We start from the raw sequence: 16870 nt of genomic DNA on the forward strand, positions 1-16870 counted from the left end.
AAAAGGAGATAGAAGTGGTTAATGGTCTATGGGCTTGCGGAGAATGTTCGTGTGTCTCCGTCCATGGCGCCAACAGACTTGGTGCTAACTCTCTCCTCGAAACTGTGATCTTTGGCAGGGCGGTTGCTGATGGCATCGGTGAAACCACCAAACCCGGAGACGACCTCCCTCAACCTGCAGACGTACGAAACACCAAAAACAATTTTTTCTAACGACAGTTTTCAGTGCATGGGTGTCGCAACCTTGGACTACTTCGAGCGTATAAGACACTTAAAAGGACGTAAAACTGTCGGAGAACTGCGCTTGGAACTCCAAAAAACCATGCAGAAATTTGGGGGAGTCTTCCGCAACCAAGAACTCCTCGAAGAAGGGTGTACTAAAATATGCGAATTGTACCAACAGCGTGAGGACATCAAAGTCCAGGATCAATCGTTGATTTGGAACTCCGATCTGATGGAAGCTTTGGAATTGCAAAACTTGTTTATAAATGCGTTGCAGATGATACGTTGTATGGAGCAGAGGAAAGAGTCGCGCGGGGCTCACGCAAGAGAAGATTTCAAAGTGCGTCTGGATGAGTATGACTATTCTAAGCCTATTGAAGGACAGCAGAAAAAGAATTTTGATGACCACTGGAGGAAGCACACTTTGAGTTGGATGGAAGTCGAGACCGGCAAGGTAATCCGTAAATGCCACTTTAGCGGACTATCACCTGTCCCGTAATCTACCATTATCTTACTTCCATTCTAGATCGATTTTACGTTCCGTCCAGTTATAGACACCACTTTGGACGAAAATGAGTGTCCAAGCGTCCCGCCTATTATCAGAGCGTACTGATTTAAAAAAACACTTAAGTTATGAAAAAAATATTTATATAAATTATATAATTTTCCTGTACAACAGAAAAACAAATCTGTACAGAACCATTTGAATCTTAAACAATTCAAATTTGTTGTTACTTGAATAAAGGAATTAATAGTGAAAGTACTCCTTCATTGAAGTAATAAATAACAAATAGAACAACTATCGCTTCTACACCAATTGTTCGTTACTGCTAGCTGAGAGATCAAGTAACCGCCACGCGGCTCTAGGATCAGGCTCCGTTGGGTCTCTGCACAGCACCCAAACGTAAGCAACCCTCATGACTTTCTCAGGATCCCCTTCGACAACATTCCCCGCTGCATCTCTCACGCACATCATTTGCTGTGAAGTGAAGGAGATGATGAGGACGGGTCCTTGCTCCATCACTTTTCCCATGACTAAATCGACGTTATCCACATCTAAAATTTTCGACTCGATCGTGTATCCTTTCTTGAAGGCTTCTTTAATCGGAACGGCAAACAAATTAAAAGGCCCTTCATGACACCAGTCTTTTAGAATCTCCAAGTCTCCTTTGGTCATCGCCTCTAAGACATTCGGAATAATGTCCGTCTCACACTGTTTTAAAAACCGTTTTGAATCAAAACTTGCGTCAATTTTACAAATTTCCGTGAGCGTCTCTGAGAGTTCGGTTTTTTGAAAAAGGCCCCCCATCACGTCGGAGACCTTTTCTGTTAAAAGTCTCGAAGCGCGGATTAACGGGTTTTCACTCGAATCGTATTTGAGCTTCCAGTCAATTACTTTATGAACATACGGATTATTGTCTTTGAAGTTTTGCCATGACTGGTAAAATTTAGAGTCTTTGTGGAGTTCCACTCCTGTGACGTCCACGTTGGGTTCATAGTACTTCTGATTCTGAACTGCTGTGATGTCTGACCTTTTTCTAAGTTGAGTGGGGCTGACATATACTCGCCCTGCAAAAATCAAATGAGGGTCAATTTTATCAGGGAAAAAAACAAACCTTGCATGCTTGTAGTGTCTATTTCTTGCTTCACCACCTTTGTGGCTTGAGATATACTTTGGAAAGCGCCGGATTTACTAATTTCTTGTGCCTTTTCTGAAATTGTATGAGTAGTTTTCCCTAAACCTTCTGAAATTTTCCCTGCTTTTTTCACAATTTCTGTTTTCCCAGCCTCATCAATGACTCCCTGGACTTTTTCTTTAATTGTACTAAATTTCTCTTTAAAAACTTCACTGCCTTTACTGGCCTCTTTCTCCACAGTTTCAAACTTCTGTCTCGCGGCTTTTAGCGCCTCACTTTGCTCCAATTTTTCAGCTTCTTCTCTGAATTTTTTCAGTGACTCCTTCATTTCTTTATTCTTCGCCATTTCTTCCCGAAAATTATCATACAGACGCGAGAGAAACGTTTGACGGCGGGGCCCTTGCGAGTAGTGACAAACCTACAATCGACAATTTAGCGGCAATAATAAAAACGTGCACTTGTTACCCCATTTCGCACACTCCTAGCAGTATTTTGAAGCAGTAAAAAGTTCAAGCGGTACATTTTTTAGGGTAGTTAAGCCGAAAACCTGAAAAAAATCATGTGAAGGTAATGACATAACCTGACTTTGACATTACGCAAATGTCGCGATCGCTGCATAAAAACTTACAAAACATGCAACACTTACCGGAAATTGAAGTTAAAGCCGGAAGTTATGTTATGATGGTGATTTTAAGAAATGATTTCAATGTTGACCAAAATTAATAGTTTTTAGAGAAGTACGGAGAAACGACATTTGGAAAAGGACATGGTGACTTGTCGAAGAAAGGTTGGTAGCCCCGTCTCTGGAAAAAAAATCGAATTATTCCATAATAACTTATTAAAATAATTCGTGCAATTTCCAAAACATTCATTAACGATAAGGAAATAAACTGCCACAGACTGGAATTAAGTAATTACGGATTTAGCGTAAAATTGTTTCGCAATTGGGAAATTTAGTGACTTTGTGTTTTCACCTCCATGTAATCATTGACGTTTCTCCTGTCACCCACACGTGTTGTTATTTTTGTAGGTTAACTCAAAGTTCTCAAACCTTCAAAAATGGAAGACGAGCGATTTACGCACCTTAAAACCGACCCCAAATTCCGGCGCATTCCAAAAGGGGCCCAAAAAGTCAAAATCGATAAACGTTTCCAGTCTATGTTCAAAGACAAACAGTTTAAAGTCAAGTACACTGTTGATAAAAGGGGGCGACCTGTAAATCAGACCTCCACTGAAGATCTCAAACGTTATTACCACCTAAGTTCCGAAGAATCTTCAGATGAAGAAGAAGCGGAGCCTGGGAAGTTTGTTAAGGCCCCAGAGAAGACTGAGCTTGATTTGAAAGATAAGAGCGACAAAACCGTTTCAGAGGATATAAAGAAGAAACTTCGGAATCTTAAAGTTGATTATGCGAGAGGTGAATCAAGTCTGTTGTCTGAGAGTTCTTCAGATGATGAAGAAAGTGACCAAGAAGTCCCAGATGGTGAAGATATTGAGCATAATTGGGGGGAACTTGATAATGATGCGGAGCCAACGGAAGAAGCGACGTGTCGATTGGCAGCGTGCAACATGGATTGGGATAGAATCAGAGCCATTGACTTGATTGTGTTGTTCAACTCATTTTTACCCCCAGGAGGTGTTATAAAATCAGTCACCATCTACCCTTCAGAGTTTGGTAAAACTAGAATGAAAGAAGAAGAAGTCAAAGGACCAATTGAGTTAGTTGACGACAAACTAAAGGAAGAAGTTGAAGATACTGAAGAAGGCTCCAAGTACCACATGGAGAAATTAAGACAGTACCAACTCAACAGACTCAAATATTACTACGCAGTTATAGTCTGCGATAGTCCCAATTCCGCCAATAAAATCTACACTGAATGCGACGGAATGGAATACGAATCCAGCGCTACAAAAATCGACCTTCGCTTCATCCCCGACGACATGTCTTTTGAAGATGACCCAAAAGAACAATGCGACAAACTCCCGGAACTGAACAAGTACCAGCCGAGATTCTTCACGACCACCGCTCTTCAACAGGCAAAAGTCGATCTGACTTGGGACGAAACAGACCCTGAGAGACTCGAAATCGCGCAGAAGCTCAGCACTGGGAAAATTGAAGACATTTCAAAGAGCGATCTTCATAATTACGTCGCCGTGAGCGATGAAGAAAGCGACTCCGAGGAAGACGCAGGTGAAGATGATGAGAATCCCATTGACATGTACAAGACGTTGCTTCAAGAAATCGAGAAAAAAGAGGATGAAAAGAAACAGAAAGAGATTGAGATGGAAGTTAGTTGGGGCATCGATTTGAAGGACAAAACCGAGAAATTAGTGAAGAAGAAGTTGGACGAAGACGAAGGGAAGACACCGTTTGAGAAGTATCTCGATAAGAGGAAAGAGAAACGCAAAGAAAGGAAGAAACTGAAGAAGGGGGATGACGACTCGGATGATCTTCCCTCAGATATCGATATGAACGATCCGTACTTTGCGGAGGAGTTCAACAATCCCGAATTCAAACAGAAGAAGAAAAAGAAGGAGGAAAAGGAGAAAATTGAAGACGATCCCGAGTTAGAATTGTTGCTTCTTAACGAAGACGACAACAAATCGCACTTTAGTTTAAAGAAGATACAGAAACAAGAAGAAGCAGCGACGAAGAAGAAGCGAAGACACAAAGATAAAGAAGATAAAACGGATGACTTTGAAATTAACGTGGATGATGACAGGTTTTCAGCCCTCTTTAGTAGTCATTTGTATAACATCGATCCGACTAGTCCTCATTACAAGAAAACGAAGGGAATGCAGACTTTGGTGAACGAGAAGATTAAAAGAAGGATTGATGGAGAGCCTGAAGAGAAAGTTCCGAAGAAAGACGCTGAATTGAGCGTGTTGGTAAAGTCAGTGAAACGCAAAGCGGAGGCGTTGAATAAGAAAAGGAAGTGATTGAAATAAAGGCGGTTTTTATAAATTTTGGTATTTTATTCAATCATTACAACACATTTTTAATGTATTTATGATACAGTAAAATTATATATACAGGAATTTTTACAGTTACTGACAATCGTCTATATGTATATTGAAAAGAAACATTCATTTAAGCACACATCAGTAATTCTAGTTTACTTATTATATTCTTCAGCTTTAGTCAGTATGAAATTGTTACAAAAGCTCAGATATTTTGTGACACCCTGATTAAATGAACATCCAAAGTTACACATCTACATTTAACCATACAAAAATAATGTATAAAAACAGTGATGTGATGGTGAGAAGCGACAATAGTAATGAATGAAAGAAACACTATTTTTGGACTTTACATCTTTGGAAGACAGAAACAAATCTAGTCCAGACGAACGAATTTGGCGTCATGAGAAAACTTACAACAAACAAACAACAAGAATAAAATTCTGAATATTCAACTAATTTTAACAAATTCACACCATACCCTGAGCATATGGCAACAAATACAACCATTTGATCAAAATTAAAATTCTCATCTTAGCCACAGTTTCAATCTCAGAGCATCTACGCCATTTAAATAATATCTAAAGAGACGTTTATCCCGGACAAAACCCAAAGCCTCGTATAGTTGCAACGCTGGTTTATTCGTCACTTCAGTTTCCAGAACTACTTCATCTGCGTCACCCACAATCATTTCTTGGATGGCTCGCCGAACTAAAGTTGATCCAATGCCTAATTTGCGGTAGTTTTGATCCACCGCCAACATGGCGATGTAGCCTCGTTTTATCACTTTGCGGTGGATGTCTAGCTTGCATACGATGGCCCCCACGCATTCCTCGCCGCACATGGCCTGGAAAAAACTCTTAAGATCGGTGAGAGTTAAAAACGAGTCTTACCAAGAAACAGAGTTTGGGCCAGTTGTGGATGAAGTACCGATACGTGTAGATAGAATAGGGTTCAGACAGGTCTTTTTGGATGATTTTCATTATCATTGGCATCTGGAGCTCCGATTCATACTGAACATACTCGATTGGTGGTAATTCTCGTTTAGGTGGCTCTAAATCAACTTTTTCTAAATCCGCAGCTAAGTCTGATATTTCCTCTTTAGAACTAGTGACTTTATTACTACACGATGCTATCGAGTCCTCAATTGTACTATTAATGCTTAAATGACATGATAACTCTGCTTCTGGACTGTCTTCCAGAGGCATTTTCACGTGACTTGAAATATTATCGTTTGAATCCAATTTGGTAAGTTTGGACTTTAAGTCTTTGTTAATGCCCTCCTCGTCGCTCTTCTGGTTCCGTGAGCTTTCCTTTTGTGGTTTAGATTTCTTACTTGTATACGTATTTTCATGGTTACTGGAGATTATGTGATCCTCGATGGCGTTCTTGTCGTTCTTATCCTTACCTTTGGTTGAATCTTGTGGATTGTTCACTAAACCATTAACTAGACCATTCAAATGACTTTTTTTCGAATGTTTCTTTCTCGTCTTTTCATTTAGATCATTTTTCGCTTCGCAGTTCGTTGAAGTGCACTTTTTCGTTTTATTCAATTTATTACTGTTTTTGTTCATCTTCCCATTTAATTTCCTTTTTACAAATAAATAATCTAAATGATAGCATAATACAAATTATTTTTTAGACTCTTGCTTTAAAATAAACTTGCAAAAGCAGACATATTGACGGAAAATCAACAGGGACTTTTAGGTTATTCGCTGCGCTCGGGACTGTCAAAAAATTTTCAACCCTAAAAATCAACCCAGGCTCTTATAAACCGCCACTTACTACTCACAAGACAGGTAATAGCCCCCTTACAACCCCCCAATTAAAACAACCCTACTCACCTCAAAATTAATGTGCGAAATTTAAATGAAACTAGGCCTAAACATAACCTTACTTTCTGTGTTGGTACGCATGAGCAACGCGGCAATTTCAAATCAAATCAAATAAGAAATATTATTTATAGCGACCACACGTGCGTAAGACCAGCAATTTATTATCAGACTGTCAACGGTGGTATTTTTAGCAACCAAATATAAAATATTTCAGTTATTTTTAAATTTAATTTTGCCAGAATTTCATATAATTTATTTTATTCAGTCATGTCTTTTCCGACGAAGGAAGAGCGCTCTTTGTGCTGGGGCTCGCGGGATCGATACTGGGAGTGCTTAGAACAAAACGGAATTAAGGAAAATGATGAGCGAGGTTTGTGTAAAGAATTAAGAAAAGTGTTTGAAACATCGTGCTCAGCGCAGTGGGTCAAACATTTTGATAGAAGACGGAATTATCTCATCTATAAAGAAAAAATTGAGAAACACGGGTATGAGCCATTGGACGAAAGAAGTCAAGAACGCTAGCTTAAGTAGATTTAATGCTTGTACATAATAGAAATAAATCTGTTAGTTTGAGACTTGTTTCTCATTGCAGAATCCCCAACAAAACCACCAGAGATTCCAAACTCCAAAAACGAAGGGTCTATCACGATATTGCTTGTTTATAAATACTCTTGAGATATTTATTTTTTTTGTAATTACGTTCGCATCACATAATAAACTATGTAATTTCTTCCAAGTTTATGTCTGTGGTCAAAGGGGTGGCCAAATCCCCCAAATTGTACTGATTTTGGTCAATTGAAACAGTCTGGATGTGTTTTCCTGGCACCATAACCAAACCCAACATTCTTGGTTCCTCAATGGTACCATCCCCTGTGTCTTCAGCGGGTAGATACTCCGTACACGACCCCAAAATAACATTAGCGTCTCTATCTGTGCATAAAAAAACCCCCACTAGTACTCTACCATCAAACATTTGGATACGCAAAGACTTGTTGAGCCAACTGCGGAGTTTAACAGCACCAGGGGACATCTAATCAATACCAACATTAAAAATAGATAAATCCATGTCTGGACTTACATTAAGAGGTTTCTGGGGCTCCTTCTTCAAGGGCTCCTCCTCCGGCTCTGCAGGAACTAGCGCGGTAGCCCCCTCACTCATCTCCTCTGACAGAAATCTAACCTCAAATCCTGACACTAACAAATGTCACTTGCTCGCCGCTAACCTCACTTTCGTGTAGGTGTTCTGTTCCACTTTTTACAAATTAATGCCGATTTTATTTTAAACTTAGGTAGGTATACACGCCCCACAGAACGTGACAGGCGCCTTCCTACGTTTAAAACGGCCCGACTTTTGTTTTTTTTACTTTTTTGTTTCCTAGTTTAATGTCTCGTTCAGGCGATATTTTGGGAATAATTCGCGGTTTACAGCTGGTGGTGGAAGCAAGCGCGAAGTTACAGTCTTCCGAACTCAAATACGTTTGGAGGAACTCGAACTTTCGTGTCTTGGTGACAGACTGTTTGAATAACAGCGAAAATAAAACAAACAATGCCCCAAACGCTTGTGAAAGTGCAGACCGCGTTGCGACAGTCGTCTATGGTGTTGGAAAATACGCGGCGAACGCTTCTGCTTCAGGTGAGTTCCCACAACTATGACTAATAAATCTAAGGCAGACCAAATATGGGTTGGACAGCATCTGGTTTCACATAAACATTTTAATTGGTTACAGAACGTTATTATCAAAATTTAAGCAATGCGACGACGATTCTGAAGGAAAAAACAGAATCCGCAAGCAACCAATTTGAAATTAAGTTAAGTAAAAGTGACCAGGAATTGTTGAGGAAGTTGGACATGGAGCACCAAGAGAAAATGAAGAAGTTGGAAGAAGAAGCGAGAGAGAAAATGCAAAGGTTGGAGGTGGAGAAACAACAACCACAAGCTAGTGGAATTAAAGCGAGCCCAAACCCTAAATCCAAACTTAAGGTACCCCCAATCATGTTAATCAAACCTTTTAGACACGTTTTCTTGCAGCTGAGCGAGCACTCAAAACAACGCAAAGTTCCGTCCTCTCGTATTGGTCGCATGATGTCTTTCGGGGGCTTAGCTGCAGGTTTGGGTTTAGGAACGATGACGGAATATGCAAAAAGAGCGTTTGGGGCAAAGGAATCCGCCGACCCGTCCACTCTTTTCTTAAATCCGAGAAACTTGGACCTTATAGTAGACACTCTATGCAAAGTTAGAGGTAATACACTAAAGAAGCTTAAACCTGGTTATAACTCAAGTTTAAGGGGCTGCTTTGAAACTGGGTCAACTCTTAAGTATTCAAGACGACAGTGTCATTAATCCCAACCTGGCCCAAGCTCTGGAGCGTGTCCGCAAATCCGCCGATTTCATGCCAAACTGGCAAGTTGAACAAGTCATGGGCACACAGTTGGGGGAAGACTGGCGGCAACACTTCTTAGAATTTGAGGAGAAGCCGTTTGCCGCCGCCTCCATTGGTCAAGTTCACTGCGGGAAAGTCCCGGATGGGCGAGAAGTAGCCATCAAGATCCAATATCCAGGGGTGGCTAAAGGAATTGAGAGCGACATTGATAACTTGGGGGGAATAATGAAATACTTTGATGTTTTCCCAAAAGGGATGTTTCTAGATAATTTAATGAAGGTAGCAAAAAGGGAGCTTGCGTGGGAAGTCGATTACAAAAGAGAAGCGGAATGTACGAGAAAATTCCGCGAATTGCTAGCTCCTTATAGTGATTACTATGTACCTGATGTTATAGGTAAGTAAGGGAGCGAACTTCTCTAATTTTTGCGTAGATGACTTGTCCACAGAGCAAGTTTTCACCACGGAACTTCTCGATGGGATTCCAGTCGACCAGTGCTTTGATATGCCTTCAGAAGACCGCCGTTTCATCGCTGAAAAAATCATAGAACTGTGCCTATTGGAGCTATTAGAATTTAGATACATGCAGACCGACCCCAACTGGGCCAACTTCTTGTACAGTCCCACAAGAAAACAAATAATGCTGCTAGACTTCGGGGCCAGTCGTGAATACCCCAAACCATTCATGGATCAGTATGTTAAAATCCTCAAAGCAGCTTGCGATGGAGACACAGAAACGGTTCTATCAGTGTCTAGAGACATTGGATTTCTTACTGGTTACGAGAGCAAGGTTGGGATTGCAAACTAAACGAAGTTTCTTGTTCACTTTTTTTTTAGATAATGGAAGAAGCTCATGTTGACGCTGTGATGATCCTTGGTGAAGTTTTCCGAAGTCCGGGCGCTTACAACTTCGCGGGTCAAGACATGACCGCGAGGATCCAAAATTTGGTGCCCACTATGGTCACTCATCGCCTCTGTCCACCTCCTGAAGAAGTCTACTCTTTACATAGAAAACTCTCAGGAATTTTTTTGTTGTGTTCAAAACTAAAAGCGTCGGTTTCTTGCAGAGACAAGTTTCTGGCGTTGTACAACAAATACACTAATTCTGTATAGTTTAATCGTTTTTATAACATTCAATAAATGGTATTTTATGTTTTAGTTGGGGTTATTTCAACATGAGATGTTAGTCATACATTACCTGCTCTTATCGTTTGCTTGACATTGATTCAATTATAAACCATTGTTTGCGATCGTAAAATGACGATTTATTTTTTTAGTGTTTTTGTTTTTTCTGAGGTAAGAATTTATTTAAAGTGGATGGGGTGGTACCTAAGCGAATCAATTTTACTTTTTGTAATCTTGTTACATCACTCGGGTTGTGGGTGATTGCTAATAGCTGATTTCTTAACTTTTGGTGCAAAGTTATGCAACCAATTATACACTATGTCTGAGATTATTCCTTTTATGTTCTTGCTAAAAAAGATTAATATCTATTTTCCCACATTTAGGGCAACCTTCACTTATTTAAATGAGGCCCTTTTCAAAATTTCGCAGATTGATTAACGATCGTTACTTTTTAGCTGCATCTTTCCGTGTTATGATCCCCTCATTCTCCTGTGTAAACATCTTTTATAGAGCCTTGATCTCTACAAAAGCATGAAAACTTGAATAAATATTCGATGATCAAAGACCGTGAAGAAGGCAACTATTACAGCACAGAAATCGATTGAACGGAACACTTTTTGCAGCATCAAAGAACGTGTTTAATTTACATAATACTCTAAAATGTCAGGAGTCCGATTGAAACGCGAAATATTTGCAGAACGTTGAAATTACGCGTTGAAAACTCCCATCTGAAAACATCTCTCGTCGTGTTTATTTAGCATTGAAATTGTTTGTTTTTATTTACGCGCGAGTTTGTTGTTTCAGGTATTTGCCTTGAAACTCGTGGACCCGTTTCAGGAGATTGCCGATTTACAAGAAAGCGTTCGAGCGTCTCTAGATTCAGGTCTGGAGTCTGTGGAGAAGCGTGTGATGGAATTGGTGGAAGAGTCGTCGGAAATTAAAGACAGCGCGGTTAATTTGGTGGAGGAGCACAGTGTGGAAGTTGTTCAAAACTTCCAGATGTACATTGAAGCTCTTAGTAGTAATGAAGGAAATGTTAGCGTGTGCACGGAAGGTGTGGAAGCAGCGATCGCGCGGATCCGCAACAAAGGAATCAAGAAAGTTGCAAAGTCTGTTGATGGCAGTGTTCTGAAACTTCGTCGCATTGTTGCTAATGTAGTTCCTGTCGTAACGAAAACCCAAAACAAGACTTTGGAATTGACTAAAGTAGCTGAAGACTGTGCTCGTTACGACGACGACGACTGTTTGAGATCGATCGCGGAACGAGTAGAAAATTTGAAAGACGTGTTACCTTCAGTAATCCGCACAGTGATGAATCGCCTCCAAATGCAAATCACGGTGCTTGAATCGGAGATTGTTTCCGATGTGCAGAAAATTGTGAATGCGGTCGTTGGGCATTACAGCGACGTTCTCTTTAATTTTATTCAGTGCATAATATAACCTTTAGAATTTATAGTCTCTTTATTAACTGTTGTAAGTTTACAAAGTTTCACGGGAAAAAAGCGAGAGTTAAGCCGCAAAGAAACATTAAACTCCTCAAGCTTAACGTCTGGTGGAGAGCTTTAAATCCTAATTAAGCATTAAAAGTCAGACACTTTGTTTTTGCATTGCTTGCTTAGGGAGTTGACAAAAGCACTTTGGCTATAAAACGTAGCAGTTGGGCCTCTTGTGTATTGTCGGCCGTCTTTCACGGTTTCCATCAGTATAATGTCACGGAACTTTATTACCGACCCTTCTCGAGTCGGCCATTAAGCCATGACATAGATATCCTTAAAATCTGCTAGCTTCACAAGTTTTTTTAGACTGCAGTTCCGACAGAACCGTACTGACTATTATCGGAGACTGCCAATTTTACGACGCTTCGGGCTCCAGAAGAAAAAACAAGAACCCCAAGAGATTATAAAGATCACTTCTCTTCTTAATTTCATTTCTGAACACGCCTCAGTCTCCATAAAAAGGTTTAATAATTGCAGGTTCTGCTGGAGCTCTTATATTATTTATACCAGCAATCATGGAAAGTGGAAACATAGAATTTAAAGACATGACAAAACAATACGTTGCCTTGAAATTTTTTGTGATGCGGTGATGCGTGGATTCAAGGTAGTTAATAGCGACTTAGAATTAGCTTCAGGTGGGTTTTTTATTGCTGTTTGTCTGCGACAAATTGCACTGTCATTTCAATTATGAAGTGTACATTTTTTTCATGTTTACACCGGCAATAATTTTCTGAGAGAAATACTCTCCGGAATCCCAGAATCTTCTTTTAATGTCTCTAAACTCCGGAAAGTGTTGTTTTATGTAAAACCAGCAACTCTTCAAGTACACTTCGGACTAAAACACATTTCCATAACTCCACATAACAAAACAGAATAAATTCTTATGAGCTCCGACCCTATTTGTCGCTCCCCTAATTTCTTGGTTCATAAACATTCCTCTTACAAAAGTTTCTTGAGCATATTGGACCAAGCCTGCAGTAAATTCCAGAAACTTCGACCAAACAGTCCCCATCGATTAACACAGAAAAAATTCATTACTATTTCCGCACGCGTTTCATAATAAAGTTCTGACAAATAGCATTCGAATGAAAGAAAGGCGAGTCAGACAATTTCCGCTCTTTTGAGTGTCTGCTCCTGTCCAAAAAATCACAATTTGTCGGAAAATCTCAGGTTTGGCAGCGCGAGTTTTGATGGTCTTCTTCCCGGAGTTATCAACCTTTCTTGATCCTGTTTATCAGAAGTTATTTCTGCATGCAAGCGTTTGGTCGATAGAAAGATATAGAGACTGCGCGGCTGCGGGTTTCGCGTGCTATTGGTCAAGTTAGCATTCACACACCAACCATCTGGTTGGGGGGCTTTTACCATCAGTTGTCTTCAGAATTTTGCCAAGTCGTCATGTACAGCACTTACCCCATCGTCTTCTAACACTACACGTAAGTTTGTCTTGTTTTTCCACTGCTTTGAGGGATGAATGCGGTTTTCCTTTCACGATTTTAGAACAAAACGATCTGTCTTAACAGACACTGAACAGTTTTCAAATTTTATTTCTATGATTAGAGCATAACTCGAACCGTAAAGTTTTATTGTTCCACTCTGATTACTAGTCCACCGCTATAATTATCGACTCTTTGTTTTACGATCTTTTTTAAAAGCATCTGAAAACTTTTCTGTCTGCTATTGTCTGTTATATTAAATATTTCAGCTTTGACAAGGGTGTTATTTATTCAGGAATTCATAAAATGAGAAGCGGGATATGGGAATAAATTAGAGCGTGATGATATGATGCTTTGATTAAACCAGCTTTTATTAGCAACTTTATCTTTAATTCTGGGGAACGAATATAAATATTTACCAAACAACCGTTGCTTTATCGTTGCGAAATGTTTATCGGTGGAACATTGTTGCTGAGCAAGTTGAAAAATGAGGACAAATTTACAAATTGTAAGTCTGCAGCGACGGACTCATTTTCACACTTTTACCTTTTTGTTAAGTAACGCTACTTTAAAGGAAGCTAATTGATTAGTTTCGCGGAAAAATAAGAGAAACAAACTTTTCACTTTCAGCCCCAGAAGCAAACATTTTAGGAGACTAAAAGCGAAGAAGCAGCACCACTCTCCCAAATTTCCAATTAATATTTTACCCTCTCGTTTCGTCAAAATTGATGGAAGTTCCTAAACTAATTTTCGAAGAATTAGCTCTCGTAATGAGTGTATTAAAATTAATTTCGTTGTCAGGTTCTACTCGGGTTGAGAAAAACTTGGCAACTCTTAATTGGAAATGATTTCCATATGTAATTATTTTTCCAGAGGTTGCATGTTGGTCTTTGGATTTTAGTTGGTTTATTTATAAATTTAGATAAATGACAATATTTTTGCACCTAATTGAAAACTTCTGGAGCCCAATTTATTGGTGTAGAATTTTAATTTTCCCCCGAGACGCACTAAAAAGTTTTAATCGAACTCCCGTCTAAGAAAAGTAGTATTTTTCCTCCCGAGCTAATTAGTGTGTAAACCTCAGGAAGTTACGGTCCTGCATTTCCACTTTTAGTGTCGCTACAGTGTTTGAGAATTTCCCAACATATCCGTTTGAAACGGTGCCAGAAAAAGCGGTACAAACTTAAACCGAACATTTATTGAGTCGTCAGATGAGAAAAGACGCGTTAAAGTTGCAACCGCCAAATTTTACAACGCTAATAAAAGTTGTGGTAACTTTTTTACAAATCGTCACTAAACTGGAGTTTTTATTTAAAAATCAAAGATGTTATATCGGTGAAGTGTTTCATTGGGGAATAAAGAGAGTTTTATAGTTGGTAGTTAACACGGGTTGTTTAATTTCAGTGAAATATGGGGAAACTCTTATTGACAGCATGGCTGGCAATGAGCTATTGTCTCCCGGGATTAACCAGTGCGTGGAATCCTCGGGAAAATGAATTGGACAGTCATGAGACCACGCATCACATTAACCCGAAATCGCCGGCAAGCGAGCTACACGGTATACATTCAGAGGGCGAAGAATAGGCTCGAAATGTGAAAGGGAGTTGAAGTAAAAATTGACTGTATTCTTGGTTGCATAATCTTACCTCAAAATTTCCATAAAGCTGCTTTTACTTCGAGCCTATCTCTCTTTGCCGGCGAGCCGCATCTGCATAATCGCTCTTTTCAGATGAAGTTGATATCCTGAAGCTGATGAACGTATCAGCTAAAGATCAGGGTGTGTCGCTTGTCGAAGGCCCAATTCCCCACTTTCCCGCTTACAAATTCCGTCTCCCTTATGGGAACGTCCCTTTACCGAATTCAACAGTTGTAACATCTTCACTGAATAGTCCCGAAGGTTTCACCGTCGTCTTCTTGTACCGCCAACAGAAGAACAACTTGGGTACGCTGATTTCGGTAAACTCGCCCGGGAGATTGACGCCTTGGTTTCAGTTAAATTCCAATTCAAAAATGGGTGTGCTCATGCTTAAATACCGAGTAGAAAGCTCGCCCAAACTCAGACAAATGGATTGGGAATTACCCAAACACCATCGCAAATCACCTTTAGCCGGTAAGTCGTTGTTAAGCTTGGAAGCTGCGACCTCGCATAAATCTCTTTTGAACTTAATGTAGTGTGGTTTAGTGGTGAGCTATTAATGTGAAAGCGTCTTAAAAGCACGGATTTATGCAAATGTGGACGGACGATGCGGGATCTGCTTTTTGATGGAAAAATCTGAATATTTTCGCAGTTTGCTGCGTGCGGATCGAAGGGATGAATACAAAAGGCTCCGCTAAAAAACGGACTGTTAACGCTTCCCGCTTTTCACGAGCTAAACTCACTGGTTAAGACACCATTTTTTTTTTCTTAGCCAAGACAGAATAATCCGAAACTCAATCGAACGCTGAGAGTTCACTAATCGAAGGAAATCTTGTAAACCGCAAACTCATTTAACGGTGACCGAACCAATATAACAATATAAATGCAAATGTGCCCTCCGGTTTCAGAGATACGAATTCAGCAGGAATCTCCAACGATTATTACAGAACGTTGTTCCTGCTGGGAAATGAAAAGCAATAAACATTTCTCTCTTACATCGATTATTGCTTGATTCTAACTCAAAGCTCCGAGACATGAGATCACGGAAGCGTTAATAAGCTCTTTTCAAATAAAAGTTCCACGAAAGTGAGTAAATTACGCAACCCTTCGATTTTCCTGTCGGTTCTTAAATGGTTTAATGCAAATACAAAGCACTTGCATAATTCATATAAAGACCGTGAAATCAAACGGGATACAGGAAATAGAATCCGAGGAAATTGCGAGAATAAAATATGGAAGCGTTTCCTCCCAACTCTTTCGTTCTTATTTACTGTAGGATTACAAGTCTTTGTTGGGATAATTCAGTTAATTAAAATCTGAAAGGGACAAATTGTCGTTAATGATCAGAGCTGTTGTCACAAACTTGAAGCAATTAAAAGTTAAAGGGGAGAATTTAGTTTGGAAACAATTTTTTGCACAAGTCGCCTCTTGGTTTCCCTTTTTACTTCTCGCAGGTGCTTCCCTCTGTAAATAAAACTCAATTTCTATTCTCTCGAGTTCAAGTTTCCAAGTTGTGTGTTTATTCTCCGTGTTTGATCAAAGTTAGTTAGTTAACTATACGTGCTCAGTCTTGTTTATTTTTTTCTCCGTCTTCATTTCAACCCTTATCGATTTCAGCATGGACGTGGCTGTCCGTAAGCGTGGATTTTACCACCGGTATCGTCCGCCTCGATCTCGATTGTCAGCCAAGCAGATTCGAATCTCTCACTCCAGGAAATGACCAAAGCCATATCAGGATCCCGCAGGATTCGCTTGTTTATTTCAGACAGGAACCGGGAAGAAAGAAAAAGTTTCTGGTGGGTTTATCCTGGTCCGATGGTTTCTGGTTCTTAATGGATTATTCTTTTGTTGCAGGGATCAATGCAAGTGGCTAAGGTGCTTCCGTATGTTCAACCGCAGAGGTTGTGGACTTGCTTGGAGATTAGGACGAATCTTCCTCCAGAGCTGAGGAAACCGATTTTGTAATTTCGGGAACGTTTTGCACAAAGATTGTGATATTAGAACTTCAACGCCAACGAAAATGGCAAATTATTTTCAAAAGAGGAATAGTGATTTTCATTTATTTATTATTACCTAACGGATTACAATACGTATTTTAATGAGGGAAATTAAATGACTTACAGTTTGGCGTTATTTATTTCCAACCCG

The 16870-nt window shown here is 39.8% G+C and overlaps 9 protein-coding genes across 9 annotated transcripts; 6 read left to right on the forward strand and 3 right to left on the reverse strand.

Annotated features, from left to right (window-relative positions):
- Window positions 1-2: 2 nt before the first annotated feature.
- Window positions 3-857, forward strand: LOC148170358 (succinate dehydrogenase [ubiquinone] flavoprotein subunit, mitochondrial-like; the record flags this gene model as incomplete). The annotated part of the gene is made up of 3 exons (XM_088044278.1): window positions 3-182; window positions 226-675; window positions 748-857. Coding segments are annotated over 3 exons (717 nt in total), but the record flags the coding sequence as incomplete, so codon positions are not given.
- LOC148170359 (mitochondrial import inner membrane translocase subunit TIM44) lies at window positions 853-2698 on the reverse strand. Its single transcript, XM_088043721.1, has 4 exons — window positions 2505-2698; window positions 2324-2405; window positions 1838-2276; window positions 853-1790 (listed from the first exon to the last, which is right to left on the reverse strand). Exons 2-4 carry the CDS (start codon window positions 2378-2380, stop codon window positions 1030-1032), a joined length of 1257 nt encoding a protein of 418 aa, XP_087899847.1. The 5' UTR covers window positions 2381-2405; window positions 2505-2698; the 3' UTR covers window positions 853-1029.
- A 105-nt stretch (window positions 2699-2803) lies between these two features.
- LOC148170360 (ESF1 homolog) lies at window positions 2804-4823 on the forward strand. The gene has a single exon (XM_088043715.1). The coding sequence runs from the start codon at window positions 2918-2920 to the stop codon at window positions 4796-4798; it is 1881 nt and encodes a 626-aa protein (XP_087899841.1). The 5' UTR covers window positions 2804-2917; the 3' UTR covers window positions 4799-4823.
- Naa30A (N(alpha)-acetyltransferase 30 A) lies at window positions 4814-6406 on the reverse strand. Its single transcript, XM_088043722.1, has 2 exons — window positions 5713-6406; window positions 4814-5666 (listed from the first exon to the last, which is right to left on the reverse strand). The coding sequence occupies exons 1-2, from the start codon at window positions 6391-6393 to the stop codon at window positions 5349-5351; spliced, it is 999 nt and encodes a 332-aa protein (XP_087899848.1). The 5' UTR covers window positions 6394-6406; the 3' UTR covers window positions 4814-5348.
- A 125-nt stretch (window positions 6407-6531) lies between these two features.
- LOC148170362 (cytochrome c oxidase assembly factor 6 homolog) lies at window positions 6532-7390 on the forward strand. The gene is made up of 3 exons (XM_088043725.1): window positions 6532-6618; window positions 6920-7139; window positions 7247-7390. Exons 2-3 carry the CDS (start codon window positions 6922-6924, stop codon window positions 7317-7319), a joined length of 291 nt encoding a protein of 96 aa, XP_087899851.1. The 5' UTR covers window positions 6532-6618; window positions 6920-6921; the 3' UTR covers window positions 7320-7390.
- Window positions 7173-7819, reverse strand: Sbat (LSMD1 domain-containing protein Sbat). Its single transcript, XM_088043724.1, has 2 exons — window positions 7733-7819; window positions 7173-7684 (listed from the first exon to the last, which is right to left on the reverse strand). The coding sequence occupies exons 1-2, from the start codon at window positions 7811-7813 to the stop codon at window positions 7373-7375; spliced, it is 393 nt and encodes a 130-aa protein (XP_087899850.1). The 5' UTR covers window positions 7814-7819; the 3' UTR covers window positions 7173-7372.
- Window positions 7820-7852: 33 nt separating this feature from the next.
- Window positions 7853-10190, forward strand: Coq8 (ubiquinone biosynthesis protein COQ8, mitochondrial). The gene is made up of 7 exons (XM_088043716.1): window positions 7853-7943; window positions 8034-8287; window positions 8382-8635; window positions 8684-8894; window positions 8941-9429; window positions 9467-9822; window positions 9870-10190. The coding sequence occupies exons 2-7, from the start codon at window positions 8038-8040 to the stop codon at window positions 10143-10145; spliced, it is 1836 nt and encodes a 611-aa protein (XP_087899842.1). The 5' UTR covers window positions 7853-7943; window positions 8034-8037; the 3' UTR covers window positions 10146-10190.
- An 18-nt stretch (window positions 10191-10208) lies between these two features.
- On the forward strand, window positions 10209-11597 carry LOC148170365 (uncharacterized). The gene is made up of 2 exons (XM_088043723.1): window positions 10209-10328; window positions 10962-11597. The coding sequence occupies exons 1-2, from the start codon at window positions 10290-10292 to the stop codon at window positions 11595-11597; spliced, it is 675 nt and encodes a 224-aa protein (XP_087899849.1). The 5' UTR covers window positions 10209-10289.
- A 1348-nt stretch (window positions 11598-12945) lies between these two features.
- On the forward strand, window positions 12946-16847 carry LOC148170366 (kielin/chordin-like protein). The gene is made up of 5 exons (XM_088043389.1): window positions 12946-13086; window positions 14491-14644; window positions 14816-15196; window positions 16340-16518; window positions 16577-16847. Exons 2-5 carry the CDS (start codon window positions 14497-14499, stop codon window positions 16685-16687), a joined length of 819 nt encoding a protein of 272 aa, XP_087899515.1. The 5' UTR covers window positions 12946-13086; window positions 14491-14496; the 3' UTR covers window positions 16688-16847.
- Window positions 16848-16870: the final 23 nt, after the last annotated feature.

The sequence above is a fragment of the Gnatocerus cornutus genome, chromosome 8 (assembly GCF_029298725.1).
Source record: "Gnatocerus cornutus isolate USDA-ARS CGAHR chromosome 8, icGnaCorn1.1, whole genome shotgun sequence".
Taxonomy (NCBI): Eukaryota; Metazoa; Arthropoda; class Insecta; order Coleoptera; family Tenebrionidae; genus Gnatocerus; species Gnatocerus cornutus.